Source organism: Neospora caninum, chromosome XI (assembly GCF_000208865.1).
Source record: "Neospora caninum Liverpool complete genome, chromosome XI".
Taxonomy (NCBI): Eukaryota; Apicomplexa; class Conoidasida; order Eucoccidiorida; family Sarcocystidae; genus Neospora; species Neospora caninum.
The window spans coordinates 568,938-589,551 of NC_018397.1; the positions used below are offsets into that span (position 1 = coordinate 568,938).

Here is a 20,614-nt window from a genome sequence, read left to right on the forward strand (position 1 = left end):
GTTTCAGGAGCGTCTGTGTTAGCTGAGATTCAGAGAAAGTCTAGCGTGCCTCTAGAGAACACGATAAGCTTCGATTCTAGATAAGGCGCTGCGGGCGGTGTTGTGCACATCTGGAAGAACTGGAAATACTGGGCTGACAGATGCGCTGTACCCCTGTAATTGTCAGACATCTCCAGCATACAGACAGAAAGCAATGAAAACGAACTGTTGACGCGCGTCCATCGGATCACGTTGTGGAGCCCGTGTACCGACCGTCGGAATGAATATATTACTTTAACAGTTTGCGAGCTCAAGTATTGATGTGCTCTGCGAAAAAGCACGGCAAAGGACGTAACACAGCAACGTGTCTCGAGACACTTTTTCTTTTTTCACGGAGTTCTAGCTCGCTTTTCACGAGTGAGACAAGCTGGCGAAACCGGTGAGTAGCGGTAATGTCAACCCGCGGTCCAACTGTTCCGTGTCGAGACTCAACGCACTACGAAAAATGTGTTCCTGCTTTTTGCTTTTGTTAGGAAATTCTGACACTCCACGTCTTGCCGCAAAGATTCCTTGTCTGTCTCGATTCCTGGTTCCTAGGCCACTGCATTCGTGCTCCTCAGTGTATACTCACAAGCTCCAATCGTACCAAATTTGTTCTCACCTTTACCCGTCTGCATCCGAATGTATCTCGCGTTTTCCTGTATGCGTTCGCAAAACGAGCACAAGCGCTTTCTCCTCCCCGTTCCATTACCCAGCAGATTTAAGCGGCGGGTCGCCTGCTCGCTCCACGTCGTCGATCTATTGCAACTCATCCCCGACATTAAAAAGTTTTCATGCAAAAGTTAAGTTTTGCGCAAACAAGTCTCTCTCGATAGCTATTGAGTGAGGGTCGGATGATAACACCACCACACCGTTCCACTGAGATCTGCACAATTTCCTGTTTTTGAGCTTCCGACTCGCTCGAGACATCGCGCCCCTTCCTCCACAGAACAACAGCCAAGCGCATCCCCTTCCACGTGGAAGTCCATTTGCTCCGTCATTAGCTCTTGTTCACGATAATCTGAGGTATTCCGACACTTCTTACTGCATTTCAGAGTTCCAGAGGCACCAGCACGAATAACGATTCAGTGCCTAGAGCGTGGTACACTGAATCATAGTCCTGCAACATCAAAGAAGCATCACTCTTGTTCCCCCTCCTGTCTTGCTAGCGACGGCGAACAACTCAAATTCGCTGGATGGGGGCCGCCGAGACGCCTGACTCGTTAAATAAAGCCAGGCACACGAGAGTAGACAGAACGATCAGTGCTTCTCTCCGGAGCTCACATTGCAGTTGACATTTTCAGCAACTGAAAAAAACGAATATCCATCCGTAGCAGCCAACTCCTGTGCGTGCCAAGTCTGGAGCCATCTCTAAAGGCCGCAAGCTTAGACGCTAGTGTGTGCTAGCTGGCAGCGGTCGCGCGTCTCGTAGATTCAGGCTCATTCCAGAGAGGCACCCAACCACCCACGCAGCTGATAGCCATAATCTAGCTTAGACCCAACGCGAAACGCGATCTGTGTCTTTGAACTCGCAGCGACGCCCAACAAAAGACGGTCAGCTAGCCATTTGCACCCTTTAAAAGAAGACACCGCGACAACAAGCGCAGACATCGTTACTTACGGCAGCGGTCGCCGGCCCGTTCTGCAGTTGATTCAGTGCACACCAGTTATATTCTTTTTCTGCGTAGCCTGCTAGTGCACTGATTTCGGCACGATGAAGCTCAGTTCCCCGTTGATTCTAACTGTTCTCTCATTTATCTGCAGTTCGGACCCGACTGTCGCTGTATCCAACGAGCATGGAGGCCCTACTGCATCCCTATCTTATGCGCGATTCGCTCGTTCTGGAAAGAGGCAGCCGCAACTCAGAGCCAGAAGCGGCAGCTTTCTGGAGCCGATAGAACCGTTCTTGAACTCCGACGACATCGGTTCCAACGACCGTTATGATGGGCCGCTGAGCTTTGCTGAGGCTGACGACAGGCGGGAAGGTGCCGCTGTCCGTTCGCCAGGAGATGTGAGTGGCAGTCCGGTAGAAGACCAGCAGATTTTGACAGAGGAAGGCAAAGACGGTGACTCCGTTTATGCATCAGCGTCCAGCGGCCTGAACGAGGACTCGGGTGAGAAACAATCTGAGCCTGTTACGCTTGAGAATTACGGCGGTGAAGGGGAACCTGTCACGAAACACCAAGCGGAAACGGATGACTACGGATATCCGCGGCACCAACTTTTTGTGCGGCCGGCGATTTTTGCGCGGCGCAGGCATGAGAATACATTGAGCGATGATATATGGCCTTCTAACGTTTCTAACCATGCGCCGGGCATCCAGCATCCCCTGCTGAAGGTCGGAACAGGCACCGGCGCCTACTCGCAACCTGATCAAGAACAACTCAGCGACACCCAAGACCGTCTTGAAGAACAAGAACCCATCGGCACCGAAGACCAACCTCCTGGAGAACAAGAACCCATCGGCACCCAAGACCAACCTCTTGGAGAACAAGAACCCATCATCTTCAAGTCCCAAGCAAACCAAGGGTCTCCACTTCCGCCACCTCGTCCGAACCTTTTGAGACGGGCGGCAGGAACCGCAAAAACACGAGCTAGAGCGCTCGGAAGAGGTTTGAAAGGACTCTGGGGGAAAGCCAAACGTGGTGCGCGTCGCGTCGGAAGAGGGTTGATGTCTGGTGTCGGCTGGGTCAAGAGAAGATTCACACGAAACCCGTTCCGCAGGGGCCGACGAGAGGCTGTCGAGGACACTGAATTTTCAAGTAGGACGCAGCCCCAGTAACCCAGCGCAACAGGCGATTCCTGAAAGTTCCCTTGTAACCCAGTCAGCCGAGTCCTCCGAAGTTGAGTGACTGCGGCAATTTATGGGACGCACTGGTTAACGGTTCTCAGAGTCTTTGCGTAACACTTCCCCTTGTTCTTTGAGTGTCTCGAGGCCAATGGACAGTGAAGTGTGCCAAATGTATTTTCTTGAACTCTAAGAATGTCTACAGAAGCGAATCGACGACGTAACGCATGTTCTTTTGCTGGCGGGGCTTCTGGCGCTCTGTGTTGGCGACTTTTTTCTGACTTGCGAAACTTAAACTGGACCCGGGAGCTGCCTGCTGAGTGATATGGGTTATGGGCCTGTGTGACGAAGGATTTGAGGTAGAATGTTTCACTTGTGTCACTTTAACCGGTTACAACCAGACTTTTTCCTCAATTCGGTTCGAAGATGAAAGCGCAATACTTAACGGGCTCCTGTTATACGTTACTTCCAGGATGCATGTAACTTAGTAACATCAGGTCTGCAATCAGGAGATTGCCTAATCGTTAGAGCTCTTCCATGTATGAGAGCATCGATCGTGGTGCAGCAGTGAGATCTGACAATCTGAACACGGAGACGCAGCGGGGTTGTCTCCGCAACCCAAGCGCGTCGGGAACTACTGTTTTGGATGAGCTGGTAGAGCGAAGCGCTGCGCCACAGGATCCATGATGTGGCATGTGCCGATGAGCAATTTCTTCTTTCTTGCAAACGTGGTCTTATCGGACGAAGCCCGATGGGTTTAGTGAGGTATTCTGGAAGCGTTCCACTGAAAGGAATTGGCAGCATGTAGACACAGAAGACTGCTTATGGTCATGACAGGATCCAGGTGAGTGACCTGCCTTGGATATACTCATCACCGCGATCCCATCATTGCAATGGGCGTTGTGATGGGATACGCGCATTGCCCTTCTCAAGACTACGAACCTCTCATGGCATAATCTGCCACTTGTGGCAGTCTTCATTTCCGGGTCCGGTGTCCCTAAATGGGATTGATTAAACCGCTTTTCACGGCGGCAGGTTACGCCGTGTGGGCCTTCACCGGTTCACATGTTCATCAGTTCGAACGCGCACTATTGGGACGAAGCCGCTTCCGAGGAGAGAGATTGAAGCAAGTGAGTCGTGGGAAGTCGTGGATCAATTTGCCCTTCCGCGCCAGCCTCACGATGGAAGAAAACACTCGTCCCCGCTCTCTCGGACGTCAGGACAACTGACCACGTAGTGACGATGCTCCTTCTCTCGGTGTTCTCAAGAGTACAGTTTCCCTTGCCAGCGTAGCACCCATATCGCACATCCAACTTTGTTCCCAGTCACCCTTCCGCTGTCTACGTTCTCTTTTTGCTTAATGACCGGACCTTAATCAACAGACGCCGGCGCCGACACGGGGCTGCGGCAGTATGGAGGTTCCCGCTCTGGACTATGCGGGGTTGTACGACAATTCTTTCAATGCCTCACAGCTACACTAGGTAGCAGTAGTGTTGTCCGAAAGGATTCGATGGGAGAGAGTTAGGGAGCAGTAGTGGTGTCCGAAAGGATTCGATGGGCGAGAGTTGCATGTACGACCTGAGGCAGCAATCTTGGCGAGCACGGCCCCTGTTTCTGCCTGACGGACCCTCCTTCAGACGAGGCGTGTGGATCGGTGTGGAAGTGCCTTGACTCCACGCGGATTCGGGTGCAGTGTCCTGATGTAATATCCACAAAAAGACGCTGTTTTTTCACGCGGAGCTTCCGGTTGCTGTGGTACAGCGACTCTATTGGAGGACGTTTGTGGACACGCGGGCTGTATAGCTAGAGTGTCCGAAACACAAGGTCATGCTTTCGAGGGTTTCGAGGGTGATGGAACGGCCAAAGGCGTATTGACGTGTGCACAGCACGATCTTTCGTCCTTCGTAGCGGGGCTTTCCGAAACGGTGTGCAAAAAGGTGCGGCCGTGTGTTGCAGCTTGTGAACGCGTATGCACGGCAAGCACAGACCCGATGACCACACGAAAGAAATTGACAGTTAAGCGGCTCGTGATCTCCCTGTGGCGCCACAACCCAGGACAGCCCATCGCGGTTCATTAACACCACCTTTTTCGACTGTGCTTGACACGAGGGTCATTCTACACTGGTTCTCAAAGGTCTGGGAGATTGGGGGTAACGTGGAGCTTCAGAGACGAGAAGACCTATGCAAAAAAACGCTCTCAACGTCTGAAGACCGCAAGATCCAATAGCCCAAGAGACCGCCAGGAGCGTTGGCACAGCTGGTAGCGGGGTGATTCAGCAGTCCAAGACGGGCGAATGCAGAAGGTGAGAGAGCCCAAATCGCTTTCCTCCTCGCTTGACTCAGACACAGACACCAGTGAGTAGAGTACTCAACACCCCCCACGCGTCGATATTTGGCGGAGGAGTTCCGAGAGAATGGATCTACACATGAAGAAAAAGGTATCGAAGTGAGCGACGCCGCTGTGGCATAAAAAAGCTATATCTTATGCGTTTGGTGTATCGTCTTTGCTGATCTCATGTTAGGATTGACTCTACCGTGATCTCTTCTCTGCATGGTGGAACAGCCACGGGATTTCTTCTCAGGTTCTACTCTTCGAAGGCCTGGGTGTTTTCGCGGGCACGAGGCGTCGCCTTGTGGCTAAGAACAATACCGCTTGAAGGGAGAACCAGCCTCGCGGCTATAAAGAGGTGCGTTCCCTCCCGTTTGTCAAAACCGATTCGTCGCCATGAGATGCGTTTCGGAAGCACGACCGCTGCGTGACAGCTGTATGCACGATCCACGGCGTTCTCCTCACTACGCGCGAGACGGGAGGGCGGAAAACGGGAAAGGCAGAGATACGAGAGAAGAACGTACCCCAGGGGTGAAGGACGAGACAACGGGAAAGGAGAGGACAACGGGAAAGGAGAGGACGACGGGAAAGGAGAGGACGAACCGAGGCAAAAGTTAGGCGGCAGGCGAGACGCCAGGAAAGGAATGGTCACGGGGGAGGCGAGAAACGAGAGAATCCGGACGAGAAAGCGTAGTTTGCCACAACAGGAGACACGAGTGCGAGACACACGGCCTGGAGCCCCGGGAAAAGATATCTGAGAAATCGATCGTCTGTGTCCCAGCTGATATAGGGCGGACTCCCAGGCGACCTACCGGTTTCGTCGCCACACAGAGTTCACGAGCCAACCAGGGAAGGGACAGTCGGGCACAGAAAGAAAAGAGGAAAGACGCGCGACGGATGACAATGGCAGCGTCAATAGCTCTGACTCCAAACGCACACCCCCGCTTAGAGGGGGGAAAACCCGACGCACAGCTGCCCTGCCGTTCAAGACAGCTGCTCAGCGGAGCCGTCTCTCTTTGGTGGTCTGTGGCGTGCGAATGTGTCATCCTTTTCTCTCGACTTTTTTGCGTCTCCGAGGAGCCCCGTCTTCCCTTCGCGTTCCTCTTTTCTTTGCTGCTTTTTTCTTTTTTCTTCTCCTTAGATCACCTTGCCCCCTCTCCCGCCCAAAGCACAATCGCAAATCACCACCTCCGCGATCGGCCCACCCTCCCGACCCTCCCCCCCCTGCCGTTTCCCTCTTTTCTCTCGCTGTTTCCCGCCCAAGTCGGGTTGTGCTTGTCGTCCCTTGCAAGAGAACCGGGTGTTGTCTTCCACTTCCCCGCAAGACAAACGCGTTTCGTTCGACGAGAACGGCTGGGAAAACGGCGAGACGGCACGCCGGAAGAAAACGATCCAGTGCGAATTGCGCGCTTTTCTCAGAAAAGAGAGGGAAGGTCACATCGTCGTTCGCCCCGCCAAGAAGAGGGATTTCGAGGCAGCGCATAGCCAACCACGAGAGAGGCTCCTCTCTTTTTCAGCAAGGGAAAACCCCAATTCTTTCTCTCTTCAAGCGCCGCTGCAGCCAAGACACCTACGACGACACACCAGTCGAGTGGATTCCTCTCGCCGTCTACACTTTGCTGCCGAACATTTCTGCCCGGACGGAAAATACTTCTTCTAGGAGATTGCTGGAGAATGGTGGGTGCGCTTTCCTGACGTCTTTGCGTTCTGCACACGCTACTTGCTTCCTTCTGCCTCGTGGTTCTTTTCTCCCGCTCCCCGAGTCACTTCAGCTGCGTGTACACCACGAAGACAGAAACTGAAGGAGTTCAGCGTTCCTCCCCCGCCGTTTCTGACCGTTTCTGCTCGTTTCCTTTCGTCTTCCCGTCCCGTTCACGGGTGTATTGCCTCGGGCAAGGAATCGGAGATTTTCCCTCTCCGTCTAGTCTCGGATCATGCCAGCGGGCGTCGACGAGACAGCAAAGTACGCACACTCCGAGACGCTTCTCGTCTTCCCAGTGCTCTCCTCGTCTGCCATGGCGGTGTGCTGCGTCGTCTTGAAACTCCCAGAGAGCGCGATCCGAGTTTTCCTTCCCCTTTTCGTCGCGTGAAGGAGTTGCCGGCGCAGGCGAGACCTGTCAGTGGAGGGCAAACACCGAGGAGGAGGCTTGCCTGCGTGGAGATTTGACTCACTCCAGGAAGAAATGAGCGAGACACACTCCCGTTGGAGGCCCCTAGAGGGCCTCAGGGAAGAGGCAGCTGTCCCTTCACGTGGTTTGTTCACAGCTGCCGCTCCCCTCTCGTGTTCGCTCGCCTCCGGTCCTTCCGCGTCTCCCGCGGTGTCTGCCGTTCTCTCCTCAACGCCCCTGCTGGAGTGTATGTACACCTCCTGGGGAGGCGTTGGCCCACTGTCTCAAGTCGACCAAGAAGTCTATGAAGTCGATCGATGCAAAGCTCTCGCAGCCCGAGCGCGGTTGACTGGTCTCGCGAAGTCTTCTTCCGTTTCTTTGGGTGCGTCTGCTGGTCATGCAAGAACTGGCGGGTCTGCGGTCGGTACAGAAGACAGGTGGGAAAATCAGCGCGCTTTGCGAGGCTTTTCCTTCGCCTTCGTCCTGGAGCAGCTGCTGGCTTCAGAGGTTCCTCTGGACTGGCTAGAAGCAGTCGCGTGGGAAGAAGCTCTTGCGTTTTTCGTCGACTGTTATTTGAAGGAGAGGCAGCAACAAGACGAGGAGGAACGCGAGAAAAAGACACCGGAGAACGAGGACACGGGGAGTCTGGCGGGGCATCCATGTGGCGTGGCTAAGGGTTTTCTCTTGCGAGACGGCGACCGGGAGGGGTGGAGGGAGAAAAAAGACCTTGGAGCAGCAGCGAGACACACAGGAGATTCAGACGGCCAAGGAGGGAAGACGCGCGGAGCGGGAGCGACACTGCTGCGCCCGCCTCCTGTTCTCCCTCTTATGCGTCGCTTCTCTCGAAGGCTCTGGTTTCTCCAAGACCAAGGCAAAACTTCTTTCTCGGTTTCCCCGACTTTTCCCTCCTTCTGCTCAGCACCAGAAGCCGAACGAGAAACCCCTTCTCGTGCGGTGTCTTCAGTTCATTCTCTGCCCTCTTGGCTCTTTTTCTTTTTTGAGGAACTTGCTTCATTTCTCCTCTTTGTCATCCAGCAGATGCAACGCCTTCAACAGCGCGGCGGGATGTATGTACACCTGACCAGCGAGACGTGGACACGCCGGTACCAACACCTCCATTTCTGTCTGGAGAAAGTCCGCCCGCCACGTCCGGTTCAAAACGAAATCGAGGACACCGTCAACCAACAACTTTTATCTCTTTCTTCTTCGTCGTCTCCCTCCTCTTCCTCGTCTTCCTCCTCTTCATGCCTTTTGTCGTCTGCAGCTGCGCGCTCATCTCTGCCTGCTTGCTCTTCCACTCCTCTTTCTCTTCCTCCCCTCCACCATTTAGAGTCGTCTTTGTGTCAGTTTTTCCCTGAGACTTCGTTGACTTCTCCTCACTCCTTCTGGCTCTTGTATGACGCGAAACTTTGCCGGTGGTTAGTCACGCGTGACTCACTACCAGTCCGCGAGGTGTACGTACACTCCAATTCCGTCCCGCACCCCGAGAACGGCGGCAACGCACGGAAGCGGCGACTGCCGAGCTTGACTGCCATCAACACGGCGAGGGAAGAAGCGCTGTTCTATCTCTCCTTGTGCGGGGTGGGAAGGAGTGAGGAAGAATGCTCCCCGTCGATTGCAATGTCGGCCCCGCATTCTCTGTCTCCTCTGGACCGGAATCTTGTCGATCGACTGGTGCGGTTACTGGAGACGGGCCCTGACAAAGGGCTGCCTTCCTTGCAGCTCTCGGCTGAAGGAGACAGACTGCAAAACCGTTCCGCGCGGAGAAGGCGGGAAGAAGAAAGCGAGGAACCTAAGAGAGAAGAGATGGACACAGTGTCTCGCCCAAAGAGAAATGAAGACGCGGTTGGTGGCTCGGAAGAAAAGAGGCGACCGTCTCTTTTTTCCGAAGTCGCTCTTCGCTCTGCCTCTTCCTGCTCGACTTCGCAGGCTTCGAAGAGCGACGGGGGCCTGCAGGCCGGCTCGCCCCGGAGACATCCGCGAAGCGGTCAACTGTCTCTGGTTGGGGACGAGGAACCGGAGGTGATCCTTGAGGAGGGAGACGAAGAGGAAGAGAGAAGAGCAATGCTTGCTTTGTCTTCCTCTCTCAGGAAAACGTGCCGAAAACGGCTTTCCACTGATTCCACCTCCTCCCGCGCCTCTGCTTCGCGATCTGTCGGGAGCAAGCGTCGCCGTGGGCGGGGAACGGAGACAGAAGCAAACGTGCCTCCTTGCTCTGCCGAGAAGGAAAACGCTCCAGGAGCCAAAAACGTCGAGCCCCTGTCAGATTCGCTCAGCGAAAAGATCGTCGCAGCTGAACCAAAGGGTTGGGACGCGCGAGAAACAGCCTGGCTGGGGGGAATCTTCAAGTGGCGCGACGAGCGAACGGAGCTCGACAGACACCGCGGAGACAGGCGGACTTTGGCAGGTCCAGACGAAGCTTCTGGAGACCAGGAACAGTCCTGTGGAGAGGACAGAGCAGACGGATCTGAGGGGAATGAAAGGAGCACCGAGGCGGAAGCTGACGCCGAGAATGAAGGAAAGAGGTGCCCGCCCGAGTCCCCCGATAAAGGGGAAAGAAGGAAGAGATCGACTGCGGCTTGTGTCGCGTCTTCTGCCTCGACTTCGTTTCCTTCTTCACGGTGTACTCCCACTTCGTCTTCCGCGACTGCGTCCTCCTGCGGGCCTTCTCGGCGGCGATCGCCCGGCCAGACAGACGCGCAGAAGCGAGTGCGGGGAGAACGCGAGACGCCTGAGGACGTGTCTCTCGACTTTGCCGGGATGGAGGGAGTGGACGTCTCCAGGAAGGAGAACTTGTCGGGCGGGCGTTTCCTCGTCGGAAGTCGCTTTCGAAACGCGTTCTTCTCCGACCCGCTCCTCGCCTTTGCTCGCCGACACGCGGCCTTCCTTGTCTCGAAACCGACCGAGGCTGCGCGCGCAGCGCAAACAGCGCCGCCCGACGTGCTCTTCGAAGACGGCGAGGAGAGAGCGGCTCCAGGTCCTGGCGAGCAAGAGACCGACAAACGGATCTTCACGGAGAAGGAAATCCTTCGCGTGCTCCGGAACTACATGAGTGAAAATTGCACAAAGAAAGGAAAAAAACACTTTTACTGCGACAACGCTCTGAAGCTCTTGACGGGGGCCCAGGCACTGCCACTCGAGTCCGACAAGCTCCTCCACGTTCTGAAGAGTGCAAAACTCGTCACCCACTTCATGATCACATAGGTCGCGTAACAGACGTGTGCACACCTTTTCGGCGGCGTTTCCCGGTCCAAAAGAGAGATTCGGCTGTGGATTGGGAAGATGCGCCGGAAAAGGAGACACAGAGTTACCTTTGCGTGCGCTTTTCTCTCCGTTTAGGGGCTTCTAGTCAAGGGACAGCCTGAGGTACGAGCTGCAACGACACTCAAACGTCAAACAAGCCGTTGTGGCAAGGGTGTGCCGAGGCGCTTTTTCCTTTTCAAGTTGTTTTCCTGTCCGCTGTGCATCTCGGCACTCCGTTCGCCTTTCTTTCGTAGAATACGAAATTGTATCTTAACCACACGCCGTGGTCTCTGCTACCGCCTCGGGCCTCGCTTCTGGCTTCGAGAGGCGAGCTCACCTGCGCAATGGGCGGAAGAAATCGCGCCTTCGCCGCCTTCGGGTCCGGCGCTCTTCAGTCCCAAGCGCGTTCGAGAGGAACCTTCACGGACAGTTGAGGCTCGGAGTCGCATAAACTCGAGAACGGGTACATGTAACTAGACTCCTCGAATCCGGAACTCGGCGCTTTCACTCCCCGCACGCATGAGAGGCACGTCGCGAACGAATAATACGTCTGTAGTGAGAAACCAGTGCGCTCGAGCGTCGCGTTTTGTCAGAATGGACACGCGTTTCTGACGCGATCGCTGTTCCGCAGAAGAACGAGAGTTCCATGGAGTCTCCACGGCCAGCGCTGTAGTGACAGCAAATCCGACACTTCCTGTCGTCCGCACATCTTTTTCGAGACCGCACGCTGGCAAAAATCCGCTTTCTCCCGCTCGCTTAACTTCAGCTGCTGCATCCTCTAGCAAATCGCAACGCACTTGGCCGTTTCCCTTTCAGTGAAAAACGTCCTCTACGCATACGCCGGCATATATGCATGCGGATTTGTACATACTCCAGTTCACCTGTATGTGAGTGCAGAAGTGAAGTTCTGTGTTGTGGGCTGTTCAACTGTGGGCTGTCACGTGTGGCGAGGAAAAAGAGCTTCCTGTAGTGAGCGAGGACCAGAGACTTCCCCCAGATGCGCGTGTATTTTCCCGGCAGAATCTGGTCGGAACCTCAGTCTATCTCCGTGTCTGTGGCCACGCTCGCCCCTGCGCTGGGCTTCTCCATGGCTCCTAGAACGGAAAGCAACGGCAAAGCGAGACAAAGAACAAGCCTGAAAGACGGGAGTCTCTTTTGACGCGCAAATATATGGACTTCCGACCGACTGTCCACAGAACTGTAGCCCTCAACCAATCTGTCTGCCGGCCAACGCATCGTCCGACGAAGAAGCACGAGAGCTCTCTCGCCTCCCCCCCTGCACGCTCCCGCCTGTTCCCCGAACAACACAGCGACAGCAAAGTAAACAAAACCCTTCGTCCTTGATCTACCGGCAGTAAAAGACCGCGGCTCTCCTGCCTCCTCTCTCCCGCCTTGAACCCGCCCCCCGTGAACGCGCGTCTTGAGTGAAACTACACTCGAACGCAACGCCGCCGAAGCCTCCCGTGGCTAGTCTTCCCCCTGAAGGGTATGTGGCGCAGGAATTGAGCCGCCGATCCTCGCAAGTCCGTCCAATCCGTGCCTGTTCGTGTCACCCTGTTCGTTTTGTCTTTTTGCCAAGATCCCAGATTTGTGAGATTTTCATCACTTTGCCCCTCCCACTAAAAATAGAGCCACCGGAAGCGGCTGGTGCGGCACCACGGTTCTTTGCATCCGTCGAGACTCTGCTCCTTCTTGAAGCGATGCCAGTATTCGTCTCCGACCTTTCCTGTGTCCGCGATTGGGCACGCACTTCGCGATACCGCCGCCTTTGAAACGCCGGGGGCACCGTAGGACCAGAGACGCGAAGAGACAAACTCTAGCCACATTTTCCTCCGCCACAGCCGCCTGAGGCGACAAACGACTCGCCGCTTGCTTTGGTGATCGTCAAGGCCATGAAGGCTTCAGCGTTTGTGGGGTGAATGCCGATGCACTTGTCGAAGTCTCTCTGGGAACACGAGATACGTTGACACGTGGCCGAAGAACTCAAAAGGGAAAATCCAGCACGGAAAAACGCGACTGTTTCCTGGCAGTCCTCTACTAACGGGGGCGCGTTTCCGCCAGTTCGACAAAGACAAAACCTCTTTTGGGACCAAGCCGTTTAGAAGTGTGCGCCTGGATCTGCGACTCGCCCTCTTCTCTGTTTGTGAATCCCCCTTTTCTTGGAAAGAAAAATAAATTCGGTCTCCCATCGTGTTCACTCTGTGTCCAAAACTGCCCCTGGCAAGACGCAGTCGAATTCTCAGCAGCCAACCGCGGTCTACCGGAAACAAAAACGGAGAAGAGCCGAAGGGGAACACGGCCGCTTCACACACGCGCGACGCAACCGAGAGACAGGGACACTCGCAAAGAACAGGTTCGGAATGCGGCTCTAGAGAGATCACACTCCTTCGCAGCACGCGAAAGGCACATCACGCACAAACTTCCACGTCTCCTGCAATCCCACACGCATGCACCCTCGTGCATGCACATACAGAGAGTGGTGCCCCCGAGAGGAGCCTGAAAGAATCGGTCCTCTGCACAGCATCTCGTGGCTGCCTGGCCACCCGGACGGAAAACATCGCACATCAGTCGGACCTCGAGCGAAGAGTGCCTTTATTTCCCTAAAAAAATACTGTCTTTGGTGCGCTCTCTGCGTTCCCTGAGGGAGTCGCGCGGCGGAGACCGGCCGCGCCCGAGAGCTGTGAGAGCCTACCTTTTTCGCGCCGAGGCGAACAGCCAACGCAAATCCCTGCATCAGTTCGCCCGCGTTCGGGCCCACAAAGTGGATGCCGACGACCTTCTCGTCCTCGCTCTTGACGCAAATCAACTTTGCGAGACACGGCGGGGTGATGTCCACATCCTCGGGACTCTTTCGCGCGATCTCGGCCTTCTCGCGGTGAACGCAGGAAAAGAAGAGCGGCGAAAACTGGAACAGATAAATCTCGAGGTCGTCGCGCCCGAACTTGGCCTGCGCAAAACACGTGCAGAGAGGGTCGGGGCGAGGCCTTATATGAGTCGCGACGCGGAGCGGCAAAAAGTACGGGGAAGCGCCTTTCGCTCCTTCCGCCAAAACGAGACAAACACAAACGAGGAATTGCACTCGCACAACTCGAGGGTTCAGCGCGCCCATCAAACTGGTGTTCTACAATTTGTGCGCCATACCTCTGCCGTCTCCTCGGAGTACCCGGTGTGGGCGTACTCGATCGGGGTAAAGACCGTCGTCGGGATGTTGGTGAAGTCCATCTGTAGACAACACAACGGGAACCATTACGAAAAAGCAACGGTGTTTCCTCGGAAGTTTTTCGCGGTTTTTCCTGCGTGTGTTCCGCATCCAGGCGCATGCCTTCGCCCCTCCCCTTCTCGCTTTACGGTCGCTGAGGAGCGTTGGAAACAACCGCCTTCTCTCGGAGTTTGTGATCTCGCGTGACCCTCCTCTCGGCACTTGCGCGCTGTGTGTCCACTCAGCTTCAAAAAGCAGACCTACGTGTTCCGTGCTATTCGCAAAGAGGCGGCGCGCGAGGATCTCGCCCGCCTTGATGGCCACGGGGGTCAGCTCTGGGAAGTTCTGAACGGCGTCGCCTGAGAGACAGAACGCGGGAACACGAAAAAACAGGGGAAAGCAAGATAGACGGCGCCGGAATAAAAGAAGCAGAGAACGCGAGGCGCGAGAGAGGGAACGCGCACATGACGCGGAAGAAGGCAAGCGAAAGGGAGATACACGCCAGAGACACCAGCGAGGCTTGAAGTTCTGCTCTCACGTGTTCTCGCCTTTCTCCCTTCCTTGTTCGCCCTCTCTGTCTCTTCCTCCCGCCCTGTCGCTATCCCGGCGGAGTTGAATCCAGGGGGAGCAGAGGCCAGGTGAAACATCGGGAGACACCTGTCTCCCTGTTGACGTTTTGTCCTGTGGAAAACGCCGCTCCCACCTTTCCTATTTTCGGTGCTCATCTCGGCCCCTCTCTGCTGTTCCCTTCCCGTTCGCGTCACCTTCGTGTGTGTGCGTCTTCACGTCTCCTTCGCCGTTTCGTCTCCACTGCCTCGGTTTCCCATCTTTCTCGCCCCCGTTCCGTTTGCGGGTTTTTAGCGTCCACCGCTTCCCTTCGCGCCTTACCGCGCCAGCCAGTACTCCCTTTCCAGGGTTCCAAATCATGATGCTCCTACTCGGGTAATTGATCTTGGTTTCGGGACCAGCCGAAAACGTACCCTTAGTTCACTGCCTCGTTTGGTGCATGCGTCTTCATAAGATCCCTTGTGGAGGTAACTATACCTCTACATATAAATATAAATACACCTGCGGTCCAGCATATTTACTCTTGTTTTTATTCGCCGATTCTTACCGATCGCGTATACAGACGGCGAACTGGTGTGGCTGTCATCGTCGCAGATGATTTTTCCCGTCTCCGTGGTCTCTACGCCGGCTGCCTGGAGATCTGAGACCACGTACACACGAAAACAGAACGGAAGTTGGAAAAACGACACTCGAAGGCTGCGCCGCCACGGGGTGAGAGAGTTGACTCGAACGGGAGATACACCCGCGCGGAGAGCCTTCTTCCCTCGAATGTACCGGCCTGCTGGTCCCGCAAGTCACCCCGGTGCTGTCGAATAAGAACGCCTCTGTGTCGCGGTCTGACAAAAAAGACAACTGAAACGCTCTCCCTTTATGTGTTTTAAGTTCAGCTGACGCGCTGCCGCCAGTCTGCATCTCTCGCTTCGCTTTGTCTCCCATCTCCTCACTGAGTTTGGACGTATCCGCCTTCCTCCCCGTGGCGTAGAGGACGGTGTCGAATTCTTCCACGAGCTCCTTCGGCTCAGCAGTCCCCACGCGAAAGGTGACTTGAATCTTCCCGCTAGGCTGCTTCACCATCTTGACAGGGACAGCTTCGCGCAGAAAACGAACGCCTGCCTCCTCGAGGCACAGTCCCACTTGCTCGGCACACTGCCGATCGAAGCCGCGGAGAAGAATGGAACGCACCGCCACTGTAACCTGCAGGAATTCGCCCACGACGCGCCGACAAACGGAAGCGACAGACGGTGACGCGAGAGGGACAGCAGGTTGGAAAGGATAAAAGACACCTGGGAAGAACGCGACGAAGAGGCAGTCGCGGCGATAGAAAAAAACCTTCTCTCCGGTTGGACCGTGTTCAGTTCCGGACCGGGACACAAACACACTGAAGCTGGCGTTTTCTGTGCGTTTGCAATCTCTAGTGACGCGAACTCTGCCGACTTGCACACGGCGCCGTCCCCTTTCCAGGGCCGCTGAGTGTCCCTCCAGGCGGCTCAGACGAGGACAGCGGAGGATCGCGGAGACGCGCGAGAGGCAGCGCAGGCATGCGACGGCCTTCTCCTTCGGCTGGTTCGGCGCCGCCGAGCGAAAGATGGTGTGCTTACGTCGAATCCCAGTTCGCGGAGGAAGCCGGCGCACTCCAAAGATATGTAACTCGCCCCCACGCAGAGCCTGCAGAAAAGAAAACGGGAGTCCGCGCACCCTTTCTGCAGAGGCGTTGTCTCTCGTGGATTCCTTCCAGCTGAGACAGGAAAGATGGTCGGGGCCTCACACGCCCAGTTCGCTCCGTGGACAAAACCACGCCGGGTGGACAGGGAAAACGCGAAGCGAGTTTCGCGAGGAGGAATATTCGTCGGAAGCAGAAACGCGTGGACGCACAGGCTCGAGAGGGGCGCGACCCTCCCTAGGTCGTTCACGCACATGCACAGACGCGCACGGGAGTGTCCCGCGTGGCCGAAGAACGGGAAGGCAACTTCGACCGGGAGGGAAACGGGAACGATTCCTCGACCGAGGCGGGAACTGGCAGCGCGTCCTCTTATGTTGCGGCATCGCCGCCGGAGACTTACGTTTTGTTCGGCGCCTGCTTGAGAGAAAAGATGTCATCGCTTGTGATTGCGAGTTCCTTCGCGCCCTCAACCTCCTCCGGGATATGCGGCCTGCCTCCAGCCGCCACCACGATGTTTCTCGCCTTGCAAATTTTTTCCTACTCGCGACAAAAAGAGCCACAGAAACAGACCCTTATACACACAACCACATGTGCACGCACATACACACACCCACATGCATATATATATATATATATATACATATATGTGCATACCTACAGATCTAAGCGTGGACTGCCATACATCTGGGTACTCCGAGGCGTTCGCGACGCACAAGGTCGGTGACAGTGATGAGGTCAGCTACAGGTACAGACACGGGGAAATAGCGAGCCGGGAGAGGTGGAGGCATTCGCGACGCAGAGAGAGGACAGTGCGGCGCACACACGCGACAGGGACCAGCGCACGGACCACGAGGAACCGACGCCTCCTGCTCGGGTCCAGATTCCTCCCCCCCTTTGACAGACAAAGCCCTTTCGGTGCTAGTGTCGTGGTTACCTCTCCACGGAAAGTGTATGCGAGTTCGTGGGGCGAGGCGAACTTCGCGTACGCGTTGATGTACGTGACGCCCGCCTTGCGGAGCCCAGTGCGGTATCCGAAGTTCAGCGATTTGACGTAATTCTGGACTTTCTACAGACAAAGAGAAGGGTGTATCGCAGAGAAGAACGCCGATGTGAAGCGGAGCCTCAAAGACCCACGCTGCGTCGACGGTCTTCCCTCGCCTCAAGTGGCGTTCTCTGCTTCTGTCTCCTTCCCAATGAAGTGGGCCTTTTTCTGGCCAACGCTCCTCCACCTTTTCCCCCAAAAGCGCCCCGTGTTGACTTTTCTGGGCAGAGAGTCTCGGCGGGGATCCTGTCTCTATCTCTGCTGGAAGCCGCCCCGCGGTACAGCAGACAGGTGCGCACACCCAGAGAAGAGAGGCGTTTGTTCTGGCTGCATGCGCGTTTTGTCTCTTCGCCACGGACCTCCACGCAGACGCTCCAGTCGATCTGCTCCTCGAACTTGCCTTGCCAGCCCATGTGCGGCCCATCGCAGTGAGCGCCCTTGCCGACGAGCGCGGTGTGATGGAACAGGTACTTGGGGACGCACCCCACGTTGACGCAGGTGCCTCCGAGACCCCACGTCGAGCCTTGAGTCGAGGGCTGAACAAAGTCGAAGACGACCGTCTTGGCGCCGTGCGCAGCGGCCATTTTCGCGCAGGCCAGGCCGCCGCTTCCGCCGCCAATCACTGCGGGGACAAGACGCGCGAAGGCGTGCACACAGGAACGGCAAGGAGCGCTCTTCACATGGCGTCTATCTAAAACGTTTTAGAAGAGAACCGCCTCTGAAAATAGGCGGGCCGGGATCTTGGTTTCGCACCACTGCATTAGGTACGTGCGTCTAAAGTATATCGTTCAGAATTCGGTCCGAGAGGGCACTAGGGAAGGCGCAACCCGAGGCCGCAGCGGCAGTGCAACAGAGCGCACGCGACGACGGTGACCGTACACTTGGTGTACATACACCTCCCGCGACGGGACACAGTTCACGTCTCGGCGAACGGGGAAGGGGGGGAAAAAGAATCCCGTGCGGCGCGCTAAAAAAAAGAGCCCCGCAGGCCGTGTCCGCAGGGGCGGGAGGTTTTGCCGGCAAGCGGAAAAGGGACGTGTGCGCTCCTGGAAGCGCCTGGGATTTGCCGCCTGTCAACCTGAAGAACTGTTCGAGTCCCTGGTGGGTGTTGTCTGAAAAGAAGGATCGGCGGCGACTGGCCGTCAGTGTGCGCGTGCGCGGGACCGTGTGCGTGACTCGAGCCCCACCGTTTGCTTACCTGCGAGGTCATAGTCGAATTCTCTCTCGATGCAACCCGCACCGGCAGAACCTTCACCAGAGGTGGACGCGTTGGAGGGTGCCATCTCGCAGCCCGGTATTGGAAGGACGCCGGAAATTCTCCGTTCGGATCCGAACGCACGTTCCTGCTGTCGCTGCGCAGATGACTGCCAAGCGTTCAGTCGAGCGCTAAAAACAGAAAGTGGAGGGGAAGAACCGAGAGGAGATTTGCCGAGTTGAGATATAGCGACAGGGACTGCCACCAAAGGGGGGGCGGGATGGCGACGCGCGTCGGGGAAGACAAAAGAGGAACTGGGAAAGGAGAGTGCGTTTCGGGGACCGACCGGCAACGGGGAAAAAAGGTGAACGGAACATGTGTACCGCACGACAGAGTTTTCTCCAAGAGGGGAGGACCGTGAGAGACGCTGCGACAACGCATGTGGAAGCGAGGAAGACAAGACGACACACGGCTTGGTGGCAACAGCGTACGCCCTCGCCGCAGAAAGGAAGAAGCAACACATAGGGAAGGCAAAAAGGAACGCGGAACAGAGGAGGCGGATGCACTGAAACACGAGAGAGCGGCAAGTGTCTGATCTGTATCATGGCAATCCCAAACTGCACGAGAGATTTCTAAGGAACAACCTCGTTTTGTCCTCTTTTTGACAGGCGAGGACTGCTTTTCGCATTTGCAAGAACGACTCGTCGCATCGGATCAACCCCCCTTTTCAAGAGCGTCGCTCAGACCGCGCGATCTTTCGAACGGTTCCAGGGGCGGCTTGTCAACCAGCGAAGGTGCCAGCAAAAAGAGGAGGAGCACTGCTGAGCGGGGGAAGTTCCGTCAGGAAACGCGTCGGTCCTTCGTGAAAAAAGAATACCTGCAGCGGAAGTAGCCGAAACACTCGCGTTCTCGTTCGTGGACAAACCCCCGGCTACGAGGGGGTTCCGGCCGCCGAGATGGGTGTCCGTGCACACCTCGCCGTCGTTGATGGCGAATGCAGAGAGTCCACACGTGATGTGGTTATCGTGCAAATGACCCTCTTCAGTGCTTTGAACGCGGCGTGTGCAGCTAGGGACTTGCGCTGAACAGCAAGAGATGAAACGAGGGAAACTTGTTTCTCCATCACGGCCTACGGGACTGGACTGCCACGAGAGAGGTGCTGAAACTCTCGGTCATCGCGACACCTGAAACACTTCCGTTTTTGTTTCATCGGCCAGGAACTCAAAGACAGGACGTGTAGAGGCAACTGAGAAGGATCAGAAGCGGTCCCACGGGGCAATCAAAGGTTCGTGGCTGCGCTGTTCTGGGGCTCCTCGAAGTCTCTGCCCGTGACTGGAGCAAGACAGCACAGACTGTTTTTACTCCCCACGACGGGTGGCTACAGAGCCAGTCGGAAGATTGCTACTATGAGCTGGCGCTCAGAACCAATGTGTGTGTTCCCCAATTCTTGGGAACTCGGATTTAGAAGCCCAGGTGCCAAGCAAGTAGTATTTCATGCAGTATTTCACGTCACACTCGTGTAGTTCTGCGCGTCCAGCTTCTTCTAATCCAGGCCAGGAGTGTGAAGCTCGGCCCGACACGCGTTAGGGCATAAACCTCACCTCCATGTTAATCAAATAAGTTTCATCGTTATTGATCTGCCATTGTCTTCTTGACATAACTAGGAAATCACTGGCTTTTTGGACGGTATTACTTTAACCGCTGCACCAGATGTCCTCCAGGTAGACTTGGAACCGTTCGACGGCGGGCGGGGCTTCGTGTTTTTACCGAGTCAGACTGGAGCGCAACCATGGGGATGCCTCCCGCTTGACACACAACCGCCAGTGTGGCGTGGGTTCCTGTCCCCGGGATGGGCTTTGAAGTATTCTACGTCGGATTTGTGTTGCGCTACTCACAACGCGAACATTCTTGGCGGAGGCATTGCCTAGGACGAATGTACCGCCGTCGGCCCAGCGGTGCCCAACGAACATGGGAACCCTTCGAGCACAAGACATGGTAAAGGTGCTCAGTCAACGTAGGAACCATTCGAGCATAAGACATGGTAAAGGTGCTCAGTCAACGTAGGAACCATTCGATCACAAGACATGGTAAAGGTGCTCAGTCAACGTAGGAACCATTCGATCACAAGACATGGTAAAGGTGCTCAGTCAACGTAGGAACCATTCAATCACAAGACATGGTAAAGGTGCTCAGTCCTTACTTCTCGCCTGCTGGCATTCAGTAATTCGCACCATGTATTGACCCGTTTCGCTGGCCTTTTCGAAGGAGGCGTACCCGAGTCTGTGTTCCCCCAGTACATACACACATGCTGCTGCATTGGTGGTAGTGTCACCCGCACGTGTCTTCAGCTATAGAAAGGAATTCCGGGGTCGTCGCGGCGTCGGTCTGGGCAAAATCGTGAAGCAGCAACTGGGCTTGCGTTTGAAAAATTGTGTGCCCGGCAGTGCGGCGGGAATCATGCTACC

General features: G+C 55.7%; 3 protein-coding genes across 3 annotated transcripts; 2 read left to right on the forward strand and 1 right to left on the reverse strand.

Moving 5' to 3' along the window:
- Positions 1-1,732: 1,732 nt before the first annotated feature.
- NCLIV_053840 (uncharacterized protein) lies at positions 1,733-2,800 on the forward strand (the record flags this gene model as incomplete). Its single annotated transcript, XM_003884936.1, has 1 exon — positions 1,733-2,800. One exon carries the CDS (start codon positions 1,733-1,735, stop codon positions 2,798-2,800), a length of 1,068 nt encoding a protein of 355 aa, XP_003884985.1.
- Positions 2,801-7,492: 4,692 nt separating this feature from the next.
- NCLIV_053850 (conserved hypothetical protein) lies at positions 7,493-10,447 on the forward strand (the record flags this gene model as incomplete). The annotated part of the gene is made up of 1 exon (XM_003884937.1): positions 7,493-10,447. One exon carries the CDS (start codon positions 7,493-7,495, stop codon positions 10,445-10,447), a length of 2,955 nt encoding a protein of 984 aa, XP_003884986.1.
- A 1,855-nt stretch (positions 10,448-12,302) lies between these two features.
- Positions 12,303-18,237, reverse strand: NCLIV_053860 (MGC84926 protein, related; the record flags this gene model as incomplete). The annotated part of the gene is made up of 11 exons (XM_003884938.1): positions 12,303-12,431; positions 13,179-13,433; positions 13,628-13,708; positions 13,950-14,044; positions 14,800-14,892; positions 15,197-15,446; positions 15,851-15,917; positions 16,313-16,449; positions 16,847-16,978; positions 17,314-17,576; positions 18,153-18,237. The coding sequence occupies 11 exons, from the start codon at positions 18,235-18,237 to the stop codon at positions 12,303-12,305; spliced, it is 1,587 nt and encodes a 528-aa protein (XP_003884987.1).
- Between the last annotated feature and the right edge of the window lie 2,377 nt (positions 18,238-20,614).